Raw genomic sequence first — 24,372 nt, 5'->3', positions numbered from 1 at the left:
CGGATCATCATCCATGACTGCAAAGAGCTGGGATACAAAATACCTGAAACTCTAAAAATAGTCGCCATATAAACGTAGAAACCATAGTCGTGAAGCCAGAATTGTTAGTTCTCTGTTTATTAAACAATAAGGCAAACAGATTGAACAAAGACGGTATGAAAAAAAGTGGCCATTTACAGACCAATGAACGCTTAATTGAAATATCGCGATAACATTTTTGTCCAATTAACGTGCACGTTACCATGGCTTTTTTTGTGATTGACGCTAACTGTTAGCGAATAAGAAAAATAGAATCCACTTAGGGGCGTTTCCAGGAAGAGAGTACTAACATTTTCCTGTAATGGCGGACCAGGCAGAAAACGAGACTATCGGCTTCAACGATAACAGGTCAGATAACAGAAAAGGAAGTATTCAAATTAATATGAACTGAACATGATACTGAGCACAAGCCAAAAAAAAGCCATATGCCGTTTCTCGGTGCTGTTTTCGGTTGAGACTTTGTGATAGACAGGGGGTTCACATGTGAACATAGCCACGCCAGCTAACTAGCTCTCAGCTAACTAGCCTCTGTTCCCAGGCGTCTCGCCTCGAGTCTGCTGTCTGCTCCTAGCACGCGGTAAATAAACAATGTTACAAACACAGAGGGGCACATAACTCCCCCGACTTGAGGCTGGTGGTAATCAGCGCAGTCGGGAACAAGTATTCGTCGTACATCAAGCTACTATGGATCAGTTTGTTTACAAGAATACAAAAGTCCGTCCCTGTATTTTGAATGGACTTGGCTTCTGTTAGCCATGTTAGCCAAAGAGGACGTTTGCTGATGGTTTGCTCTTTGTATTTCGATTATGCGTACATATGGACTAGTAGGCTGTGACTCGGCAGAATTCAATGTAAAACTACATGGTTAAAATAAATAAACATATAATAAGAAGAATAATAACAAGTCAAGTAAACTACAACAATTAAGAGCGCCAAAACAAATGCGGCCGGGTTTCTGCTACATCCGCTCCATTGAAACGGCTCAATATTTGTCAACAGAAACACCAGTCATCTTAGAATATTAAAGGCTATACACATGTAAAACACAAATCTGAACCGATTGTCTCACTTATTCTTTTTAAAAAAAAAATTTTTTTCGCAGTGCAACGTATTATATGACATCGATACTGTGACATAAACTCTTAATCATATATATAAAGCCATCATATTTATCTGCAGGCAGAATATTAGATATGTTAATACGATTTTTGTGAGTTTTAAATGGACAGATTTTTTCTGGACAGATTTTATTTGGCTAAATACAAAATTATCCTCTATAAGTAATCAAACCGAGATGACTTGCTTATACTGGAAACTGCAAGGTTTACTTATTTATTTAATACAATTGCTGATTACGACCTGTGCCATGCTAAGACTAATGATTATATGTCTTGCAGCAGTTTTCTAAGATATTGATATTAATAATATGAAGAAAATAATTCTCCCTATTTAATGAACTCTTACATTTGAATCAGTGATGCTGGATCAGACTTCAGCCATAGGTTTGGTCAGCTATATTATACAGTTCAAGCCGTCTTTGTATGTTGTTTAACAACAATGTATAGCATGATGATTATGATTTAGTTACTTTCTTTACTTGATTTTAACTATGGATTTTATAACACAAGAATGGCGCAGCAGGCAGTGCGCTTCCGCAGCCCTGCCCCTGCCTCTGCTCCTGCACCGGCACCTGCCCAGACTCCAGTATTACGAGGCCCTCCACCACTCCTGAGGCCTCCGCCACCACCTTTTGGGATGATGAGGGGGCCTCCACCAAGACCCCCATTTGCACGTCCACCCTTTGACCCCAACATGCCGCCCATTCCACCACCAGGATCCATGCCACCACCGATTGGACCCCCTCACCTTCAGGTGAGTGTTTATTTGTATTTCTTCATGGGAGTGTAGTGTTTGCTTTTAGCGGTAATGATCCTGCATTTCGGTAGAAGTAAAAACTTACTGCTTGTGATGTGCAGGAGTGCTAAGTAGCATAAGCCTGATTTTAAATCGGGGAAAAAGAAAAACTGAAGACTCAATTATGCTCCTTGACAGTAATTTAAAACTTGGTTCAGAAAATGATGTCTGCAAAATATCTTGTAATCCCAATGCTTTATTAGAGAACCTCATGCATTGCTATTTTTGAGGAAGTTTCTTTGTCTGGTACAAGTAGACTTACCTAGTTTCCTTTTGAACTCCTGACAGGGTTGTCTGCTAGTGTTAGCACCAGCTACTGTCCTGTTACTGACCTTTAGTTTAGCTGCTTTGGACTGAGATTATATGTAAGACTTGAAGTGTTTTGATAGTACAAAATTCAATACTTCATTGCTCCTTTTCACACATCTATCTGAGCATTTTATTAAATATACATGTCCCGTTCATGGAACTAAGTTGAGTTTTATTATTTGCCAACATATTTTACAAACTTACTATGACCACACAACAATCAAGTAATGATAATATTTTGGGGGGGGGGGGGGGAATTGTCGTTTTAAAAAAAGAAAAGAAAAAAAAAGAAGCATTTTTTATGAATTTTATTTTATATGATTACGTGACATATATAGTGAATAATAACTAGTCCTTTATTATCTGGTTGGATTTACTAAATCTTATTGCCATTTCAGTTTCTGTATCATAGCGATCCACAAATCCTGATATTTAGATCCACTGTGCTTTAGACTTTAAATGTTTCCCTGCTGCAACACACCTAACTCAGTTTAATGGGCCATTTGCAGACTTGCGCAGAGCTTGTCTGAGATTCATTTAACTGCATCAGATGTATTGCAGCAGGGAAACATTTAATACTTGCAGGACAGTAAGCCTTCAGGATCAGGCTGATTGGTTGAGTATTGCATTTGCAGATAGTTCATTGCAAAAAAAGAGCAAATTTTTTCTTAAGTTTAGGCAAGTTTGTAGTCAATTCAGAAATCTACTTATCCTCACAAATTTTGTCCTACTTTAATAGCAGCAGTCTCTTCTTTGCAGCATGTTTACAAGATAGACGGCAAGACTGTTTTGTGTTAAAAGCAGATTAATACCTGTGCTGATTCTACATATTAATCAAATTAGAAATTCAAGACCATCATGTTACAAATCTGAATGCTGGGTTGTTTTAAAACTACACCGAAGTACTTGAAGCAATGTCCAACTATGGCCATTATGAACTACTGTCCTACAGGTTTAGATGTTTCCCTAATGCAACACATCTGTTAACCGGTTTGTGCATGCAGGATAATAGCTATAGTGGAATTGAGTGGAAGATCCCTGCGCTAATACAATAGGGAGGGATATGACACAGCTTGTTTTACAGTCTTGTTGGCTTCTGGAATAATTGATTCTTTACTGTTGAATAACACCAAGACTGGTCATAAAACCGCTAATTCAAAGAGACCTGGAGTGACTACTAATGTGTAGGTTGTCAAAAGTATATAGTTATGTTAGTTACTCTAATGATGTTGTTTAGGTTCCTGTTGTAACTCAATGTACTTTGAAACTAAAATTTTGGATCTGTTTTTTTTTTTTTTTTCTTTAATTACTGCAGAGACCTCCATTCCTCCCCCCTCCAGTTGGTAACCTGCCACCTCCCCCAGGGATGTTGTTTCCTCCTGGGATGCCCCCAGTTCCTACATCTGGAAATCCTGCTCTCAACCCTTCAGAGGAGATCTGGGTAGAGAACAAGACACCAGAGGGAAAGGTATGATGGAAGAACTATAAAAGCTCATAGCTGTAGCCCTCAACTAGTTTTGTGTAATAAAGTTATTCTAGTGATTAATTACAAGTAACTTTGCAGGTGTTGGCCTTTTTAAAATAGATATTTACCTCTGCCGTGGAGGTTATGTTTTTACCGACGTTTATCGGTTTGTCTGTTTGTGTTCAAGATGACTATAAGCTATGGACTCAAAAATTTAGGAAATTTTTAGGAGTTGTTGGAAATGTGAAAAAGAAGAACTGATTTAATTTAGGTGGTGATCTGGATCACCGTTAAGATCCAGTAATTTTTCAAAGGATTCTTTAACATTGTGAGATTGGGCCATTTTCAACATTTGTGCACGTTACTCCAGTGGTCAGAGCACTTCCGAAAAAAATACAGGACAAACTTCCAACAGGTTGTGAAATATATTGAAAATTGATTCAGGTAAAAGAATCATTCTGGATATTATAATCCAGAATATGAAAAAATAGGGGGCCTTTGGGAATTTGCATCATAAGAAGAGAACAAATAATTACTATATGGGGAGAACTGTGGCTCTTGGTGGAGGTTTGCGCTCTCCGAGTGCTTTTCTAGTATAAACTGCTTTAAAGAGACATTCAATATCTTTTTTTAATCAGAGGCCTTTCTTGTTACGTCTCATACAGACATGCATAATAAATAAATGGAAAAAGAAAACATTGTAAATCATGTTATTAGTGTAAGACTGGATTGGAAATAGTTTTTGCATTGATATAAAATACAAAGCTGATCACAATAGTAAAAAGAAAATCTTGTGCTATTATAATAGTACTGGATAAAAAAATTCAAATGTCATCTTTTGTCTTGGTCCATTCCACAGGCATATTACTATAATGCCCGCACAAGAGAGTCATCATGGAGTAAACCAGAAAGTGTGAAGATTATCCAGCAGTCTGAACTCAACCCTCTTCTTGTTGCGGGGGCTGCAGCAGCCGGTTCAGGAGCAAATGTTGGGGTGACTGCAGCTGTAAGTTCAAGCAGTGGCAACACTACAGCCAGCACGGCATCAGCAGCTTCCCCGATTCAGGCCCCATCTTCAACCCCCTCCCAGACGCTCACCTCCAGTCCAGACTCCATCACCACCCAGTCTCCCTCTGTGACCATAGCAGGTAAAGTTTTGCACCAACAGAGTGCCGAAGCTTGGATGCACAAAAACTCCAGAACTTAAAAGTCTTATTTTCTTTTCTTCTAGCCACAGTTGTAGCAGACCTTCCCCCTGTTGCTACGGTGACCTCAACTGTTGCTGTGTCGCCAGTCACCGTGGTGACTGTTTCAACAGTGCCATCACCTGTTACGGCAGTTCAGACTGTGCCTCTGCTGCCAACAGCCCTGCCTCACAGCGTGGCACAGCCCACTGCAGCCATACCTGCCTTCCCCCCTGTCATGGTGCCGCCTTTCAGGGTGCCTTTACCGGGGATGCACATACCTCTACCAGGTGAGAATGGCAGCAGTAATAAAAGAGCTGCTATTAGTACTGCAGTTAACTTTCATCTCGGCACATTATTTGTACTTTGTCCTGTTCCGTCTGCAAATGTTGCTGTGTCGTTTACTGAAGCAGTGGACTACTGTATAGTGTTCATGTATAGCAGTGGGAATGTTACTATTTAAAAACAAAATTTTGATATGCTCTTTTAAGCTGCACAAATTTCCAATATTTTTTTTAAATGTTCCAAGTAATAAGTCTTCTCTTTTTTAAGTTTTTAAAGACAAACTATCTGTTATGGTTGCATTTTAATGATGGCAACAAAAATGAGGGCAGCATATGTACTCCAGCTCCTGTTTTAGATTTTATTTCCATTTTAAATTGACAAAAGCTAATTCATATTCTTAAATATAGTTTGGTTTTTAAAGGTGAGGTGGCAAATGCATTACAAGGCAATGTGTCAATTAGGAGGGATGGCTTTCCAGCCAACAAGGCAGTTAAAGACAAATTTGGACATTTGTAGTATTATGTAGTCTCAACTACAAATATGCTTTTCACATTTTCTCTTTCATTTTCATTTCAGATTAGACTGTAATTATATCTGCGATAATTTCTAGCATTGGAAAATACACTACAGGTTAATGAATATGCATAGAGAATAACTGGTGTCGCAGGATGTTGTTGCTGGTCTGTGTTGGGCCACACACACAAACACTTAGACACCTTGGTACCTGATGTCGAGTGTCCTTCTGTGTTCAACCAGATGCTTGCTTGTCCGTTGTTCTTGCAGGTGTAGCAATGATGCAGATAGTAGGTGCTCCGTGTGTAAAGGCAGGCCCCAGCGCCAACGGTAAACCCCCAGCCGCTCGCCTTTCAGACCTACAGTAGATGGCATGGTAGTGAATGATGTTTACATGCGTCATACGGTGTAAATGGGGACTCTGAAACAAGTAGCATGGTACTGAATGCTGTGAACATGATTCATTTGGTGTACAGTGGTGAGTTTTCTGCCAATCCAACAGACAGCTTGGGTGGGACCATATTTACTTGATAACTTTGCTGTATGAAACAGCAGCATACAGTTTTTTGTACCTTATTTAAGTTTTAGTTTAATTTGTTTTTGAAGAAAGTACTAAACATACTCTCAAATTCCTCTGCTTAGACATAAATAAATCCAGCAGAAATTTTTCCCCAAGCAGCCTTTAAAATAAACTTCAGTAAATGAAAACTCTGCAGTGGACTGGTGTCCTGTCCAGGGTGTCTCGTGCCTGTTAATTTCTGCGATAGTCTCCAGCTTCCCTGCCACCCTGCATTAGAATAAGTGGCATCGCAAATGAATGGATATATGGGTGGATAAATAAATGCATTTATTTTGCGCGTTGTCTTTGATCTTATAAACTTTGACTACTTGTTTTAGTCTCAACCCTTAGTGTCCTTACTGTAATTAGCATAAAAATGATGAGAGAGGGGCATGTTGTTGGTTGCTAGGGACAGAAATGTTGTAGCCAAGTGTTTAGTGAATGTAAACAAGTTGAAACAAGGATCATGCTGATAACACTATCTGCTGTTTCTAAGTAGCAGTTGTGTAATAGTCGGGGCTTCATGTTGTGGTCATGTGGTTGTCTACTTTTGTGGCATGGTCGTGGGTGTGCAGTCACTACTTGTTTGTTTTTGTGACTTGTGTCCTTTGTCATCTGGCTGTTTTTAAAAATATAACTTTCTTAAATCTAATAATTAGATTAATACAAATATCAAGCAGCAAGAACTTTGATGTAGATATATAAGATGAAATTCATTCATTAAATTCTGAGAGGAAAATGGTAAATTCATTCTGATGTTTTAATATTTGTATTAGATAAAGTAATTGACAGTGAAACACCACTTGACCCCGTATCACCATGTACTCAGGCTTTCCTTTAAGAAAATTCATACAGTTTTTTTTTCTTCTTGTTTAAAAATATTTTTTAAAAATCACACAAACAAAAGCTTTTTGGTGTTAGAAAACATTTCTTAAACATTTTTCCATCAGATCTTCTTCAGAACTGTTTTCTTGCCATGTAATTGAATTGATGACATTGTTGAACAGGTATCCCTTACCTGAAATTGTTATGTCATTAGATAACTGGATTTTAATTTTTATTTTTCTCTGTCAGTTTTCGTTATATCAGGTTACTATATAGGAGCTGCACCAACTAAAAGATAACAAATCTATAATTTTGTTTCCTCAATGAATATCCTTTTCATTCAGTCATCAGCAGTTCATTATGCTTTTCTTCAGCTCGCTGTAACCTTGTTTTTATTTGTTTAGGTCTTAGTAGTCTTATGTTGGACTTTTCTTAATGCCATCTAATTTCCTTGAGCTGTTTTTTTTTTTTTTAAAGTTAGTCTCCAACCTTAGGTGTGTTTACATGGAGCACCTTTGATCTAATAGAATACCCAACCAGAATAAAAATGTGTCATTGACACACCATATCAGATCTGATTAGCCTCTTTGGAAATAATTTTCAGTCTCATCTAGAGGGGTTGTTTAAACATTGTCATGATGGGATCACCAGGAAAAGAAAAACATCTATACAAGCATTTCGATCATTTCTGTGGTGTATGTTCTTATGCTTGAACCACGTGGGAATTACATGGCTTATTGACATTCAGGGAATACTGAAAAAATGGCAGCAGTAAAACAACTGAACTGGGGCAGGTCTGTTTAGATGGAAATTGGAAAATTCATAGTATTTGGGCGTTTTGATAGTCAAAAGGTTAAAAATGATAAGAAGAAAACTAACATGAATTAGTATGCACTGGGCATGTTAAAGGTGTTACAATCATAAAATCTGCCAATTATATAAATTAGACTGATCAAATGACTTGATTTTACCCAGATACACAAACTAAATAGGAACAGTGCTAATAGCCAGAGTTACATGACATTTTTCATTCAGAATACACATAAAGTATTCAATTTCACATTTTATTGGTCTTAAAATCTGGGGTTAGGAAAGGTTTTAAGATCGTGACTCATTTATCAGAAGAAAACAAACTCCAGTTCCTGCTTTTTCTTTTAAGCTACAACATGAAATACCACATAATAAGCACCACTTTCACTTTGATTTTTATTATAGTTATGAAGTAGCAGCTCCACACAAGCATGCACACGCTAGTTAAAAGTTTTAAAAGCCAAATTGTTCTGAGAAATGTTTTCTTTTGTGGGGAAAAAACAAACTGAATGAATGTCCTCAAAACACTGGGAGTTGTGGAGCTTTTGCAAAGGTATGGAAGTGTACAATGTCACCCAATTGTTTTTTTTTAAAAAAGCGACCTTGTCACATTATAATGCAATAGTTTTATTATTTTATAGTTTTTATTATTTGGGTGAAAACTATGCTTCTGTATAGAGATGCTTTTTTTTTTCTGTGCTTTTTTTTCATAACACATTTAGCCAAGTCAACAGATATGGAGAACATACATGCCATTCGCAACATATATGCAAGACACCAGCTACCTACACATGAGGAATTTAGGAAAGGAGATGTCATGCAGTCCACTTTAACTCTTGTTGGTAAAGTCACTACATAACTAATCATGGTTTTTCTCTTTCATCTGTGACCTGTAACAGGCATGCTTCCTGGTATGGGCCCGCCTATAGTCTCCATGATGCATCCCCAACTGGCACTTTCAGCAGCTCCTGCCTCCATGGGTGGATCATTGCAACTTCCTGAGTGGTCAGAGTACAAAACAGCTGATGGGAAAACGTACTACTACAACAACCGGACTCTTGAGTCCACCTGGGAGAAGCCACTGGCCCTTATAGAGAAAGGTAGGCACTCCTGCTGGGGTGAGGTCTAGTGTCTCTGTAACATTTATGTGGGCTATATTAGATTCACAATACATAAACAAATGATATCTAAAACATATTTAAATAGGAAACAATGTTTATTATTGTCTTTTCATCACTTATTTAACATAATTTCAAAAGATATGTGTTTCTGGGATGGGTAATATCACCTCCATTACTAGAAACTGTTTTTAGAAGCACTGCACAAAATTTCCTGAAAATGTTGACCGCTTTAATATGCTACTTTAACTCAACCATAAAGCTTACAACTGTTTGTGTGCTGTCCCTGCCTGATCTAGAAAAAGAAGCAGAAAAGGCCAAAGAACGTCTAGCCCAGGAGGAGGCTGAAGCAATGGAGATGGAGGATGAGGAGAACAAAATGGAAAACACTAATAATGTGAAAGAGGTAGGTAAAGTTCAGAGTAGCTTATTTTCCCCTTAACTTATTGGCTAACACAAACATTTGATGTTTTTTAAAATCCGAACATTTACTGCCAAGGAAGCCAAAAGATGTCTTTTGCGGTTTCTGTATATCAAAAACCGATTTGGCCAAACAAAAGTTCATAAAATGCACGCGCCCAATACATTGTAAACATGCTGCAAGCACACACCCCGAATATGGCCCCAGTCAAATCAGCCCTACATATCTGCAATCCCAGTACTCAATAATCTATGGGTCCTGAAAGATGAGCCAAAATGCTGGCAGTATGGGTCTGTCTGCTATAACAATGGCTGGCAGCCAATGAGCAAAAAGTATTTGCAAGCACACACCCACACTTTCGTCAAAGCATGTAAGGAGATCATTTGTTGCTTGCAGCATAATCTCACAAGGGACACTCCGCTTCACATAACTCATTTAATACACAAATAACAAAAGAAACTTGAAGTCTTCAGGTGCACATAGCAAAATTACTTGCACCTAAAATGATTTAAGTGCCAAACCCCAGTTTGTGAAATAATAATCTCAAACTAAAGCACACCTATCAAAGTGCTTTTTAGTTTAGTTTTAATAGTTTTAAATATGTTGCATTTTTTCAACTTATTTGCATACAAAATTTTATCATGATTCAAACTGTTGAATGGCAAAATTTTATATTAAAATGACCTCTGCTTAGTCGGTGAAAAACCACCTAAAAAGTCGATCTGTAGTCTTGGCAGTAGGTATCCAAGCTTCCTGAAGATTATGTCATGAAGATTTGCTTAATTCATTCAGTACCATCAGTCTAAACAGTACTGAAACACTTTAGAATAAGTTTCTTTTTCTTAAGTTACTTGACCCTGAAATTTATATAATTTAAGTACAAAATGGGCATCTAAACTTAATAGATAAACCAGTTTTTTGTCTATACATAACAGAAAACTTAGCAAAGAACCGATTTCAATTGTATCTTTTCAGCACTTTTTTACCATCAAATTTTTCCTGTTCCACTAAATGGGTCTTAAAAATGCTGTTTTGCAGGCAAAGTTATATTTTTTGCATCAATAGATAGACAGATAGATCCTAATTGGATATTGGTTTGATATCTTCAACAGTTGAACAGCATCTGAAAATGGTGTCACTATGATATGAGGAACAAAGACCTGACACAGGATCCAAAAAGTAGATGTGGAACTTAAGTTGATCCATCTACTGTTTGTTTAATCCTCATAAGAGTTTCATCTGAATTATTACGCTGAATGACACACAAACTGCACTGAAAGATGGTGGCAACATGAGGGATGCAGAGATTGATCTTCTTAGAGCTCTGACTGCAACATTATTGAAGCACCGTGGGATCATGTTGACAGGGAACAGAACATGAGACAGCCAGTATCCAAAGAAGAGCTTTGAATTTCCCCCCAGTAAGCCTGGAGCGCTCATCTTGAAGACTACTTAAAGGGGTCCTATTATGGTATTTGGAGTTTTCTGAGCTTTCTACAGTGTTAGTGTTGAATCCTCATCAGACATGTGAATGGCACTGTTTTTTATTACCTAAACGCATGTTTGAGTTTGAGTTCCAGCACTTTCGCCGTTCGGTTTCCATGGCGACGAAAAACACGTCGTTTTAGAGAGTTTTTTCTACTTGGAAATCCTTGTGACGTCCCGGGAGATAAGGTTCGTTGATTGGTTACCTTCTACTGGTTAACAAGGGCATGTACAAATACATCAGGCGGGTGGAAAACATCGGATAAAGTTATTTCCAACGATGGCCGGTGAGTTTACCAAAGAGAGACATCCTGCTGCATTCGTTGCTGTGGGTTGCTGTTTTCCACTTCGTTTTCAGGGTCTGATTCAGGTTCCAACATGTAGGGCTGTATGCTATGTGTTGACATTGTATTTTGTTTTTTTATTGAGTTCATATTAGCCTAATCCTTTTGTTTATGAGATGTTACAATGACGGTGAAAGCAGTTGCGGTGCGTGCTCCCGATGTAGTGCAGTGGCGGGAGGCGGGGCTTAATGCGGAAGAGTCTCAATCCACTTGTTTTGTCCACAGGCTGATCTGACAGCCTACGGAGAGGGTCGGTCTGAAGTAAATAAAGCGATTTGTGACAATAACTGGATCAATCCCAGCCCTTCTGGTCTCAGGAATAAAAATAAATTAGCCTGAAATGCACATAATAGTTCCACTTTAAAGAAATCACAAGAATGTTTTTCTGAAAGGGTTTGCTTTGTTGAGAAGTAAAGATGCTCAAAACAAATATTCACTAAAAGCTTGTTGGAAATTAGCAAACTTGTTTTTTTCTTCCTTTAATGTCAACATGTTTCATCTAATCGTTCACATTTTCCAAGAAATAGAGTAGCTCCAGGTTCTTGCACAATATTATACGGTTAAAAGCCAAACTAACAGATTCACACATACTGCTAAGAAAATGAGTTAACCAAAATAAAAAAAAAAATACTTTAATAGTTGCATATCATTGTAATCAGTTTTCTTGCTTATTTTTCTCCAAGGAGCCCAAAGAAGAAGAAATGACAGAGGAGGAAAAGGCAGCTCAGAAAGCTAGGCCCATAGCAACCAACCCAATCCCTGGCACACCTTGGTACGCAGCCATATCTCAGCAATGCTTCACTTCATAAAATCGTGGTGTGTACGCCCCCAAACCCCTCATGCTTTTGGTTTCTTTTTCCTAACAGGTGTGTTGTGTGGACCGGCGATGATCGTGTTTTTTTCTACAACCCAACAACAAGGCTGTCCATGTGGGATCGCCCAGATGAGCTGGTTGGTCGGTCGGATGTTGATAAGCACATTCAGGAGCCGCCACACAAGAGAGGTCTGGAAGACAATAAGAAGACTGGTATGGACAATCCCACATCTATATGCAGACTGCCATTTTGTAGATTAGGACTGTCAAGATTAGTCAGTCAGTTACGCGTTTGTCAGTTAATAAAATAGCTAACAACGAAGTTAATAATGACTTATTGGTGGTTTATTTTGTTTTTGTTTTTTCCTCCTTTTCTCAAAACTACCGTTATACCTTCTGCTGCCTCGTCTGGCTTGCTGTTCCTGACACACATGTGCAGCATTGGCAATTGGGCTCAGCTGTGAGGTCACTGAAAAAGTTCTGCCCAGACAATATGGCGAGCCAGCAGCAGAGTTGGAAAGTTTTTGGGAGCATTTTATAATAATTCAAGCGAAGCATGTGCAATGCAGTATCTGCAAGGTAGAATTTCCATGGCAGTATGACAGCGATGCACGAGCAACTTAAAAGGAAGCACTTTTTTTTTTTTTTTTGGACAAACAGGGACACTCGTTGTTTCGGTGTGCTAATTGTCTAGTTAGCTGCTAACATTAATGTCAACTGTGAACTAAAACTTATTTTTTGGGGTAATTTATTTTTGGTTTCAGGTGCTGACCTGATTTGATTTTGTGGCATTATTCAGTACTTGGAAAAAGTAGCTGTTTGATGCCACAGACAAATGAAGGGAAGGAAACCCTGTACAAGTATTTTAGTTTTCTTGAACCCACTGAGTTGTTTTCCCTCATTTAACTACAAGCTGCAAAGTTGTTAAATGAGTTGCTATTTTATTTGTCTTTATTTTTAGATTGCACATAACACTTATAGATGACACTTCAAGCTGAATTCTTGTGTTGGTCTTGCAAAAGCAGACACAATTTACACATGATCTAATTAGTCAACTAATTATGAAAATAATTGGTGACTTTTTAACTATCAAAATGGATCTTTTGTTGCAGCCCTACTAAAAACAAAGTCCAGATTTCTGGTTACTCTGATTGTTATGAATATGCATTCAAAATAAGTCACACTGCATTTTTTAAAAATCCTGTTTTGCTTTGTCATTGCCAGAGTTTAATCAGAATAAATCACTCTGCTACTATTTTTTTTTATTTTTTATTATTAATCGTGCAGCGGAATTAAGCAAAAACAAACTGTTTTTTCTCATGCACAGGTGTTAGTAAGGAGGAGCTCGAGTTGTCCATCGCTACTGAAGATAATCAGGATGAAGAGCCAACCAAAGCCAAAAAGAGAAAGTAAGTCTGCCGGTCAACATTTACACAAAAGATGGATGTGGAGCATATCCTCCATCTTTATGGTCTTATAATGCATAATATTTTTCCGTTTTTTTTGGGCCCTTGTGGATCCCTTTCCTGATGGAGCAAGCAGAACAGTTTTAGTGGAAGTCATAGATGCAGTAACTATAGAAGAAGACCCACAAACGAAACAAAGAAGATGAAGAAGCAGCCATGATCAATCAAATTTTATTTATAAAGCACTTTTGGCTACCAACCATGACAACGTGAAGGACGCTTAAAATGATCAAATCAGTGTAGATGAAAATGGATGTACATATTTGTGTAACTAAAGGGGGCATACTTGGGTCTAAAGATTATGAGATATCAAATCTTAGTTTTTTGTTTTTTTCCACTTGTTCCTGCTCTAAAATTAGTTTAAATTATAATTCTCTGACCACCTTTTAACCTTTTGATCTTTTGTAATTTTTCCCCTTAACAGGAAAGAAGACATGAAAGAAGCGGATTCAGAAAAAGAAGCAGCCATGGAGGCAGAGCTCAGGGCTGCACGAGAAAGAGCAATAGTCCCACTAGAGGCCAGGATGACCCAGTTTAGAGAAATGTTGCTGGAGAGAGGGGTATGCTGAAATTGACCATGTTAGAAGAAACCATTACCAGACTGTTTTTAAGCCTATCTTTCATCAGACCCTAATTAACACCATTATTGTTCTTATATACTGCTGAATACAATCACTCAGTACAGTATTGTGATGCTGGTGATTACAAGAACATTTTCAACTAAACTCAAAATTGTTCTTTCGTGGTTTAACATTTTTTCGTCATATCACTGTTGTCTATCTTGTGTTTAGGTGTCAGCATTTTCAACTTGGGACAAAGAGCTTCATAAAATTGTGTTTGACCCACGTTACCTTCTGCTCAACCCAAAAGAGAGGAAACAGGTTTGGGTTTTCTGAGTGTGTCCAGTTCCAGATATTTAACTTAAAAAGGGTTCCAGTCATGATCTTGTGATGTTGTCTTCATCAGGTTTTTGATCAGTATGTAAAGACACGGGCAGAGGAGGAGAGGAAGGAGAAGAAAAACAAGTTGATGCAGGCCAAAGATGAATTTAGGAGGATGATGGAGGAGGCAAAGCTCACACCCAGGTAAAGAAACTGGTTTCCATTGATAATTTAAGATGATAGTTGGAAAGGCCTCTCTTTTTCTCAAAACTAGCTTAATATGAGAAAATTACAATGTGTTTCAGAAGACTAGGTTTGGTTTAGCTTTTATTAAACAGTCATTTATCAATCCTCTTTAGATAAATTCTGTTACAATGTTCTATATATAGTTTTATTCTACTTAATTTGTCTTTTGTTTGTTCTGAATAGACTGAGATGATATTTAGTTGTTGTACTGATTTATTTACGATGGTTGTTTTATTTACCTCTTTGCAGAACAACCTTTAGTGAATTTGCTTTGAAGCATGGCAGAGATCCTCGATTTAAGACCATAGAGAAGATGAAGGACAGAGAGGCTATCTTTGTCGAATTCATCACTGCAATGAGAAAGCGGGAGAAAGAGGACTCCAAAACCAGAGGAGAGAAGGTATAATTCAGACCTAAACATGTGTTTTAGGGGTTGTAAGTAGTCTGTGAAGCTTTGCAAGGTGTGACACATCATTTGTTGCCTCATAACATGAACAATTTTATTTTAGGGGTACTCAATTCAGTCCTACAAGGGCTGCAATTCAGGAGATTTTCCATGTATTCCCGCTCAAACGCTACTGACTCCAATTAATGAGTCATTGTGCAGAACTTGATAGGCTGTTAGATCCATTTAATTTGATCCAGGTGTGTTGAAGCAGGAATACATGAAAAACCTGCTGGATTTTCATGTCCTTATAAGAAAAATTCAATACTCATGGTTTATGTAAATGTTTTGAATAACAGTAATCTACACTGCTTTTCAGCAAATAAGAAAACTAATATTTTTCTTAAGTGTCCTGGTTGGGGTGCATTAATTTGGATTAATTAATTTGAAGTTGGAATTGTTTTATTTACATTTCATTTTGTTGAGCACCCCATAAAAAAAGAACCTGTTTTTGAAGCCAGTGTAAAGATCTGGGGACTGGAGTTTTATGAGTCACTTTCTTGGTCTTGGTGAGGACTCGAGCAGCAGCATTTTGGACTAACTGCAGCTGTCTGATGGACTTTATAGGAAGACTTGTAAGGACAGCATTACTAGGCTAGTCTACTAAAGATAAATATATGGACAACTTTTTGTAAATCCTGCTGAGACGTGAATCCTTTAATCTTCAATATGTTCTTTATGTGATAAAAGGCCGACTTCACAACTGTCTTAATGTGACTGCTAAAGTTCAGGTCTAAGTCCATGACTACACCAAAATTTCTGGCCTTGTCATTAGTTTTTAACCTAAAGCTGATTGCTAACTTTGAATCTTTCTTCTTTGGCTCCAAAGACTATTATTTCATTGTTGTTTTCATTTAACAGTCTCAGAGCCTCGCACTGCAGAAATCCAGCGAGTATTTACAACTGTGATGTTACTTAAACATTGTCTAGTTTCTCATATTCAGACATTTCCAGTCTTATTAGAAGTCAAGACATCTCATGCTGCCCTACCCGTCTGTCTTTGAGCAGATTGCAGAAGTTCAGCCATCTGTGAAAGTGTTGTTCTGCTGCCGACTCCACTTTAAGATGTTTAATTTAGTTTATATGTCTGTTTGCTTCCAGGTGAAGCAAGACTTTTTTGATCTTGTAAGTGAGCAGCACATAGAGGGAAATCAACGGTGGAGCAAAGTGAAAGAGAGACTAGAGACCGACCCACGATACAAGGCTGTAGAGAGCTCTGCGCTCAGAGAGGAACTTTTCAAACAGTTCATGGAAAAACAAGCCAAGGTAAAAGTAGCTTTTCAGTAAACAAAGATGGTCTCAATATTTATTTGCTAGACATGGGAAAGATGTAAACATTAGACTGGGTTACCATTTGGAAGTGGACCAGATTTAACATTTTTCTATATTGCGTTGACCATTTATGGAATCAGTCCATGTGTCATGTGACAAATAAAAAAATAAGATGGGAAAAGAATTCAGACAATGTGTGTTGTTCCCTGCAGAGCATCGACATTGAGAAGGAGCGAGAGTTGGAAAGACAGGCTCGTATTGAAGCCAGTCTCAGAGAGAGGGAGCGGGAGGTCCAAAAGGCCCGATCAGAACAGACCAAAGAGATCGACAGAGAAAGGGAGCAGCACAAGAGAGAGGAGGCCATTCAGCATTTCAAAGCTCTAATGTCTGACATGGTGAGATTCTTTTTTAACATTAATGGTTTCCTCATGAAACTTCATTATGCTGAGGATGTATGCATGGGTCACATCTGGATTCTTATTCAGGCTTAATCCATACATCTGATCAGGTAATGCATGACGTCAACATCTGTTTTCAAGTCACGTGTGAGATTTTACAGCTGCATTTGTGACTGTTTCTACATGGAGTTTCTTACTGAAATGTTGACCCCTTCAGGAAACAAACACAAAGCCGATCCAGTTTTCGTCTGTTCCTCAGGTACGTTCTTCAGATGCAACATGGTCAGAAACTCGCCGTAACCTGCGGAAAGACCATCGTTGGGAGTCTGCGTCCCTGCTGGAGAGAGAGGAGAAGGAGAAGTTATTTAATGAACATGTAGAAGCTCTGGCCAAAAAGAAAAAGGAGCATTTTAGGCAGCTCCTGGATGAGACGAGCATGGTAAGAAGTAAACGTAGGACGCAGAAAAAGTAGCAGTATCACCTTAAAGGGGGGTTTTCAGTTATGTCGAATAAATTGAAGCAGCACTGTCAGCACATCCGTTTTTCTTTGCGTGTTACAGATCACTCTGACTACTTCTTGGAAGGAAGTGAAGAAGGTCATCAAGGAAGACCCTCGCTGTATAAAATTCTCTTCCAGTGACAGAGTAAGATCATATTTTTAAACATAATGAGTGATGTGAGTTTTTATTATGTGGGGAACATGATCATGTTAAATTCACATCCTTTTTATAGACTTACTTCTGCCGTGTTCATCTAATTTTGTAGAAAAGACAACGAGAGTTTGAAGACTACATCAAGGACAAATACATCACTGCAAAGGCTGACTTCAGAACCTTGTTAAAGGAGACAAAGTTCATCACATACAGGTCTGTGCACATTCCACACAGAGGAAATGATACTCTGACACACAGATATATGTATTTGCAGTATCACGCTATTCCTGCCGTGTATTTAAGTGTCTTGTCTTTTGCTTTTCTCTCATGTTTCTCTGTTCCCAGGTCGAGAAAGCTGATCCAGGAGTCAGAGCAGCATTTAAAAGATGTGGAGAAAATCCTTCAGAATGATAAGCGGTACCTTGTTCTGGAGTGTGTCCCCGAGGAGCGCAGGAAGCTTATCATGTTCTACATTGAAGATTTAGACCGGCGTGGCCCGCCGCCTCCTCCCACCGCTTCTGAACCCACACGACGTTCTACTAAGTGACCAATCACATAACCTTCTCGGCCAGTGCCCTATTCCTATCCATCGTTTGGCCAGAGCATGACCTCCCCCCTCCCCCTCAGCATCCCCTGAACCCCAGCCTCCAGGCCCGTGGATGGCCCTGCAGTGTTATTACTGGGGTGATATCGCTTAGAGATGTTCCATAGAGATGAACGGTTAAGGTCTCTGTGCTATGTCACTTCTTAGCCCCGAAGTAGCCCTGCATTTAAGGCAACAGCAGGTAACAGAGGTTACCTGATTTCAAGGTGACCTGTGACCTCTCACCTTTGACTGACCACATAAGAGGGAGAGGGAAAGTGATAAAGCTGCTGCCCGAGCAGCCACACAGGTGTAAGATAGCTGATGTAAATGAGGATGTATGTAAGTATGTGTGAGTGTGGTGCACGCATGTTTCAGTATGTGTGCATTTGTTGGAGGCGTCCTTATGCCTTACAGCTCCACTGTGCCAGTCATTGTTTCAGTGGCTCAGTGTGAATGTTAGTTTCAGCTCAGTGGTTTATTTGGATGTTGCAGCAGATTCTCTGTTGAATGAAATAAAGGCAACTTCCACTGTTTTTCAATATGATGTGCTGTGGTTTTATCAATACACTTTATTTTCTGTATATTACGAGAAGAAACTTGTTAAGCTCCTCACTGTTATATGCAAATATTTTTGAAGAGATCTCAGGAGGTTTATTCCTTGAAGTGCAAGCAATTTTCAGCATCTTTTTCTGGCTATGAATTAAAAACAGCAATGCAACAAGCGATTCCATACTACAAAGCATCCATTGTGTACAACCCCAATTTTGCTCAAGCTGAGGCACTGCAAAATGTAAATTAGAGAATTCAAAGATCTGCAGATACCTTGAACTTGTGTTTTGTTCATAGCGTAAGGCAAGACACTGTAGAAAATATTAGCTTATTGTGAATTTGATGGTGGCAGTATATCAAAAAGCTACAGTAGGACATTCAAAACCCACAATAAGTATGTGGTAAAAATAAGCAACAGGAGTACCATTTGGTTCAATCAGCAAAGGACCAGTAACATGATTGGATATAAATGGAACATACCTGAGTAGGAGAGCCTCAGAGGTAAAGGTGAGCAGTTCCGTCAATCTTTGACATGCTGCCTATAAAACGTATGGAACATTTTAAGAAATGTTTCTCATTAAAAAGTTATGAAGACTTTAAAGATTTCACTATTTACAGCGGTTAAAATTAAAGAGAATCAGGATGAATCTGATTTGGATAAGGATAAAGGCTTGGGATTTTTGGACCCTTGAGCAGCACTGCATTAAAAATGGGAAGATAGAACACTACCAGAAATCAGTCTATCACTGTTAATAGTGCAATGGCTCTATTATTTAAAAAATAAAAAAAAAAGCCATATATGAACATGAGTCTTAAGGCAAGATAGAAATATGTGGTCAGACTAATCAAAATTTAAATGTCTTTTTGAAAGGCATAGATGCTGGGTCATGTGCACTAAAGCTACATGTTTGTGTTCGTGCCAGCGTGTCAGCTCACCAGCATCCTGAAAAGTGCTTCGATGTTTTAGAGTAACATCTGCTCCCATCCAGAGAACATCTCTTTCAATGTGTTGCATATTTAAGCAAGACTAAGCTAATACACATACTTTATCCATCAATATGTGTATGTTTTTATTAGTAATAAAATATGGGTTTATATGATTATCATATCATTTTATATTAAATAGTTATATTTTCAATTTACATTATACACAGCATCCCAACTTTTTATGAATGTGGGTTGCAGAATACTAATCACACTTCACTGTTTGTGTAATGGTTTGTTTAATTTACATATTTGGGCAAAAATGTTAACTATTTTTAAAATTAGGTTTCATTCGTACAGTTTATTTTATACAATCAGCATAATTATCACTGTGAAAGGGTTTACTATTGGGATTGTGTGATGTTATTCTGAAGAAACATGTTTTTCACGAGGCACCGCCTACAGTTCCGCAGACTTCACCGACTTCTGATTGGTCAAAACGATTAAAGTCACGTGATATTGCCGGACGTGGATAGTCATTTATCAAAGAATTCTCCTGCACCATCACACGAAGCGATCTTTTGTTATGCATCATTTCACTGATAACTTAATGATACCGATTTGAGTTTAATTAAAAATGCGTTTTGATCGTTCTGAAAATGTTTGTTGAAAGAAAAAGTAGAAGCTAACCTGAATCCCGCTGTTGAGGCTGCAGACCTCCTGTCGGCTCGGTCGTCTCTGCTGCTGCTATGGTCGCCATTCAGCCGCTTCTTTTCGCTCTTGTGCTTACAGCATCGTCAGCTGTCGGAGACTCAGATGAACCCACTCACGTCGACGGAGCTCCGCCTTCAAAAATAGGTAAAAAAAAAAAAAAAAAAAAAGCAACCATAGTGTATGAAATATGACACAACTTATGGTCAAGAAAACCCTTCGTTTTTAGCTAATGTTAGCAGCACGCAGGGTCTCGAGCCAGACTGACGTGAATATAATTATCACTGAGAATTATTTAGCTCCTGTAAATTTAGTTTTAATGAGCACCATTAAATGTGAGAGATTTTATGGATTTAAATAAGATATTCGTTCTTAAACTCAACATATGTCTGCAGGTAGTAAGATAGCTTCCTGACAGGTAGCTCATACCTTCAAAAGAGATCACAATGTAATGTCTTACAAGACAGATGTGAAGAAGTTGATTCCCATCATCTGTATTTCTGCTCGCAAATTCTCTCGATATTCCTGACAAGAATACGAGACTACAGACTCGTATTAGACTATTAGACTACATCGACTACATAGACTACATCTAATCAGTTACTTCCATCCCAGCTATTTTTCCCCACTTGAAAAGCTATAAAAAAATATATATATATACAGATTTTACTTTCCACATCTAATGGCCAAAGGCCTCAGACACACACATACACACACATATGAGGAAACATAAATGCTTGTTTAATCTGAAGAGTTTTCCCAGTCTTAATGCTTACTCTTTCCACCCCTCGTGTTTGGTATGTTGTTTAGCTGTGGTTGGAGCTGGGATTGGAGGCAGTGCTACTGCCCACTTCCTGCGGCAGCATTTTGGCCCTGAGGTGCAGGTGGATGTGTTTGAGAAGGGTGAGGTTGGAGGCCGCCTTGCCACTGTAACTGTCAATCACAATGACTATGAGTCAGGAGGCTCCATCATTCACTCCCTCAATCTCCACATGCAGGAATTTGTCAAACAGCTGGGTGAGTTAAAACATAGAGCTAGATTGAGAAGTCATTTAATGGTAATCTTAATTGAGCTCTTTACTAATTACTGTATTTCTGCTCATATTCATATTTATGTTTTGTTTTTTGTTTTTTTTTAATTCTCCAATTTCTTTTTTATTTCCATTGTTGGAGGTGAATAAATGGAAACATTCTCATTACTAAAATGCCTTCCTTTATTAAAGTGTACTTATTTTTTGTGCCAACCTCGGGCCACCCCTCAAGGTTTGAGATATCGACGCAATGTGGCAGGAAAGATGGCAGTGTTTAATGGAGAGGAGGTCATACTGGAAGAAACAGACTGGTACCTTCTGGACCTTTTTCGCCTCTGGTGGCGCTATGGAATCAGCTTCATACGGCTGCAGATGTGGGTGGAAGAGATTATGGAGAAATTTATGAGGTAAATCAGAAACAGGAACTTGCTGGATTACTGCCACACTGTAGCTGTATTTGAAGAGCTCGTGTCAAGGCATTATCTTTCATGTTAGATTGTACATGATTCTAGTCTTGTTGGTCAGAAAATTAATGCATCTAGCAGGTTTGTTAGGACACCCCAAGTTGAGTGTCAATTTGTCTTATTGATACACAAAATATTTCACTCTTCAGGTGAGTCCTGTATCAAATTAAAGACATAGGAACATTAATAACAGAGTGCTCATTAGAAAGGTGCCTTTTTTCAGTGAATGTGTAAATACTTATCCTTTGGTCTGGCATGGCAACACAGTGATTTAGTTTTTCCCCCTACATATCCAAGCAGATCAGATATTTCAACTAAAATTTAATTAAATCAATACCGAAACAAACATGAGCCAGATTAAAGTAGGAGCATTTCCAATTTGGAGCAGGTTGAAAAACATTCTATCTTTCGCTGAGGCTGAATAGATTTGCATTTTAAATTCAGCAGAACCATTTCTACCTTCAAATGTTCTCTTTTCCAAGATGTTTACTCTACTGCAAAAACATTTTTGGCAGAAAATTACTGCACACTAATGCCTTCTATGGTTGTGGTCATTGGCCAACTTGAGCAGTTCATTACGTTTTTTATCTTTAGCTCCAAGCAGTGCGATGGAAAACCTTGACCATTAAGTCTGCATCTTCATAACGTAAACTATCTGCATGGATTTTGCCAATGAAAAGAGGAGACTTTGTGATGAAATTCAGGACTTTTAATGAACTGCAGATTCATGTCAGAAACTTGCTGGGTATAAGTTTCACAAAAATCAGAGATGCCTCCAGGTCTTTATCGTTGATCATGTTCCATTGGTTTAGTCTCCATTTAAAACACAAACCAAGCTTAAAATCTCAATTTTATCTCACCTCCACCACAACTTTTCATCAACCTCAGTTTCCTCCTTCAGGAAGTGATTTTATCTCTGCTTCACTCTGTTCCTTTTCTTTCCTTTTTTAAGTCAATAACAGCCAGCCTGTGCAGGTCTTTCTATGTTTGGTTATGCACAGATGATTGCTGGGACATTTCTTCCAAATCCAGACAGGAATGAAGAAATGCTAACATCAATTAATAACTGTCATTTTTCATGATTTACTTTAATTTGTGCTTAAAATACAGAATCTATAAGTACCAGGCCCATGGCTATGCCTTCAGCTCAGTGGAGGAACTTCTGGACTCTCTTGGAGGCAGTGGCTTCATCAATATGACCAAGAGGCCACTCTCTGATTCGCTGCTGGAGCTGGGTGTGTCGCAGCGCTTCATAGATGAGGTCATCGCGCCCGTGATGAGGATCAACTATGGGCAGAATGTCAGCATCCCTGCCTTTGTAGGTCAGCCAAGTGTGAAGAAATGAGCTGTAGATGGCGGGGGGTAGGGGGTGGGTGTAGAAAAATTGGCGAGTAGGGAAGTGCAAAGACAAAATGTGGTGATGAATTCAGGGCCAGCTATGAGATGAACATCCATGTCTGCACTGATGTAGGTCAGCAGAGTGGGGAAGGAAGGAAAAGAAAAGAAACTGAATGCAGGAGACAAAGATGGGAGGAGCTGGGAGTCAAGAATAGAAAAGAGGAAAGCAAGGTGAGAAGAGCGGGTGGCCTGTGGGAGCAGAGAACAGGAAAGTGTGGGCAGCTGATAATTGGCTTATAGCACTTGGCTGTGTCGCTTATGTCTGTTCGTGTGCGTGTTTGTCTCAGGTGCTGTTTCCTTAGCTGGTGCCCAGAACAACTTGTGGGCGGTGGAAGGAGGCAACAAGCTGGTATGTTCTGGCCTGTTGAAAATGGCTAATGCTAACCTGCTGCTGGCACAAGTGAACTCCATCTCCCCCATCCGCTCAGGTACTCCACCCTGATGTACTGTTAAGAGAATTATGTCAGTTAGCTAATCTAATATAGAATTAATTTTCATTTTATTTATGCTTTTTGTTGATTAGCTTCATGAGTTAGTAATTACTATTGATGTAGGCCAGACACTATGGGCAATGTGGACCTTTTTGATCACACAAAGTCCTTGACTGTAGCCTTGTCTTTTGGCACAACAGCAGATAGGCAGGAAATATGCCATTGATGTTTCTCGATTATGCCTGCCAGAGGACTCAGATAAATGGATTTTTATCATTGTCAAAACAGATTTGTGTCTATTTATACTGCAGGAGAGGCCCTCCAGTACCAGCTGAACTTCACCACAGCAACAGCGACAGAATCAGCACTGTATGACATTGTTGTCTTGGCGACTCCACTCCATGCCAGTGTTGGGTCTGGACTCCAGTTTGAGGGTTTCATGCCGCCCCTCGACCAATTACCTGGAAACTTTCACAGCACTGTAGCAACCATTGTTCATGGTTACCTCAACACCTCTGTTTTTGGTTTCCCAGACCCTCGCCTTTTTCCATTCGCCAGTGTTCTGACTACTGAGACACCCAGTTTGTTCTTTAACAGTGTGGCCAGCGTTTGTCCCGTCAATATCTCAGCGGGCTTTAGGCGTAAGCAGCCGCAAGAGGCAGGAGTCTACAAGGTGTTCTCTCCCCAGCCGCTGGACAAATCACAGCTTAAGACACTCTTCAAGTGAGTCCTGCTCTTACTGATAAACTGATCATGCTATCAGCTTCAGGTTTCAGTGGATGACTTTTGACAGTGCTGCAGATTTACATTTTAACCAGCTTATAACCACAAG

The 24,372-nt window shown here is 38.9% G+C and overlaps 2 protein-coding genes across 3 annotated transcripts in view; both read left to right on the top strand.

Moving 5' to 3' along the window:
- The first annotated feature begins 304 nt into the window (after window positions 1-304).
- Window positions 305-18,519, top strand: tcerg1b (transcription elongation regulator 1b (CA150)). Of its 2 annotated transcripts, XM_079248075.1 has the most exons (21): window positions 305-387; window positions 1,668-1,911; window positions 3,578-3,730; window positions 4,587-4,875; window positions 4,959-5,201; window positions 5,980-6,039; window positions 8,803-9,003; window positions 9,321-9,427; window positions 11,955-12,043; window positions 12,138-12,298; window positions 13,413-13,494; window positions 13,976-14,111; window positions 14,343-14,432; window positions 14,518-14,636; window positions 14,928-15,078; window positions 16,225-16,389; window positions 16,608-16,790; window positions 17,053-17,232; window positions 17,354-17,437; window positions 17,559-17,659; window positions 17,792-18,519. In XM_079248075.1, the coding sequence occupies exons 1-21, from the start codon at window positions 341-343 to the stop codon at window positions 17,991-17,993; spliced, it is 3,087 nt and encodes a 1,028-aa protein (XP_079104201.1). In that variant the 5' UTR covers window positions 305-340; the 3' UTR covers window positions 17,994-18,519. The 2 variants fall into 2 exon arrangements, with proteins under 2 accessions (XP_079104201.1, XP_079104200.1); XM_079248074.1 differs by lacking the exon at window positions 5,980-6,039 and having other exon boundaries at window positions 334-387.
- Window positions 18,520-20,128: 1,609 nt separating this feature from the next.
- pcyox1l (prenylcysteine oxidase 1 like) overlaps window positions 20,129-24,372 on the top strand; it is a 5,815-nt gene continuing 1,571 nt past the window's right edge. The window contains exons 1-6 of the mRNA XM_079247305.1: window positions 20,129-20,363; window positions 21,027-21,233; window positions 21,480-21,654; window positions 22,822-23,033; window positions 23,397-23,537; window positions 23,852-24,263. Of these exons, the coding sequence (XP_079103431.1) occupies window positions 20,255-20,363; window positions 21,027-21,233; window positions 21,480-21,654; window positions 22,822-23,033; window positions 23,397-23,537; window positions 23,852-24,263 (1,256 nt within the window). The 5' untranslated portion in view covers window positions 20,129-20,254. The remainder of the gene's footprint in view (window positions 20,364-21,026; window positions 21,234-21,479; window positions 21,655-22,821; window positions 23,034-23,396; window positions 23,538-23,851; window positions 24,264-24,372) is intronic.

The sequence above is a fragment of the Telmatherina bonti genome (genome assembly GCF_933228915.1).
Source record: "Telmatherina bonti genome assembly, chromosome: 10".
Taxonomy (NCBI): domain Eukaryota; kingdom Metazoa; phylum Chordata; class Actinopteri; order Atheriniformes; family Telmatherinidae; genus Telmatherina; species Telmatherina bonti.
Note: the sequence above shows the minus strand (reverse complement) of the source record. Positions and strands in the feature narration are given on the sequence as shown.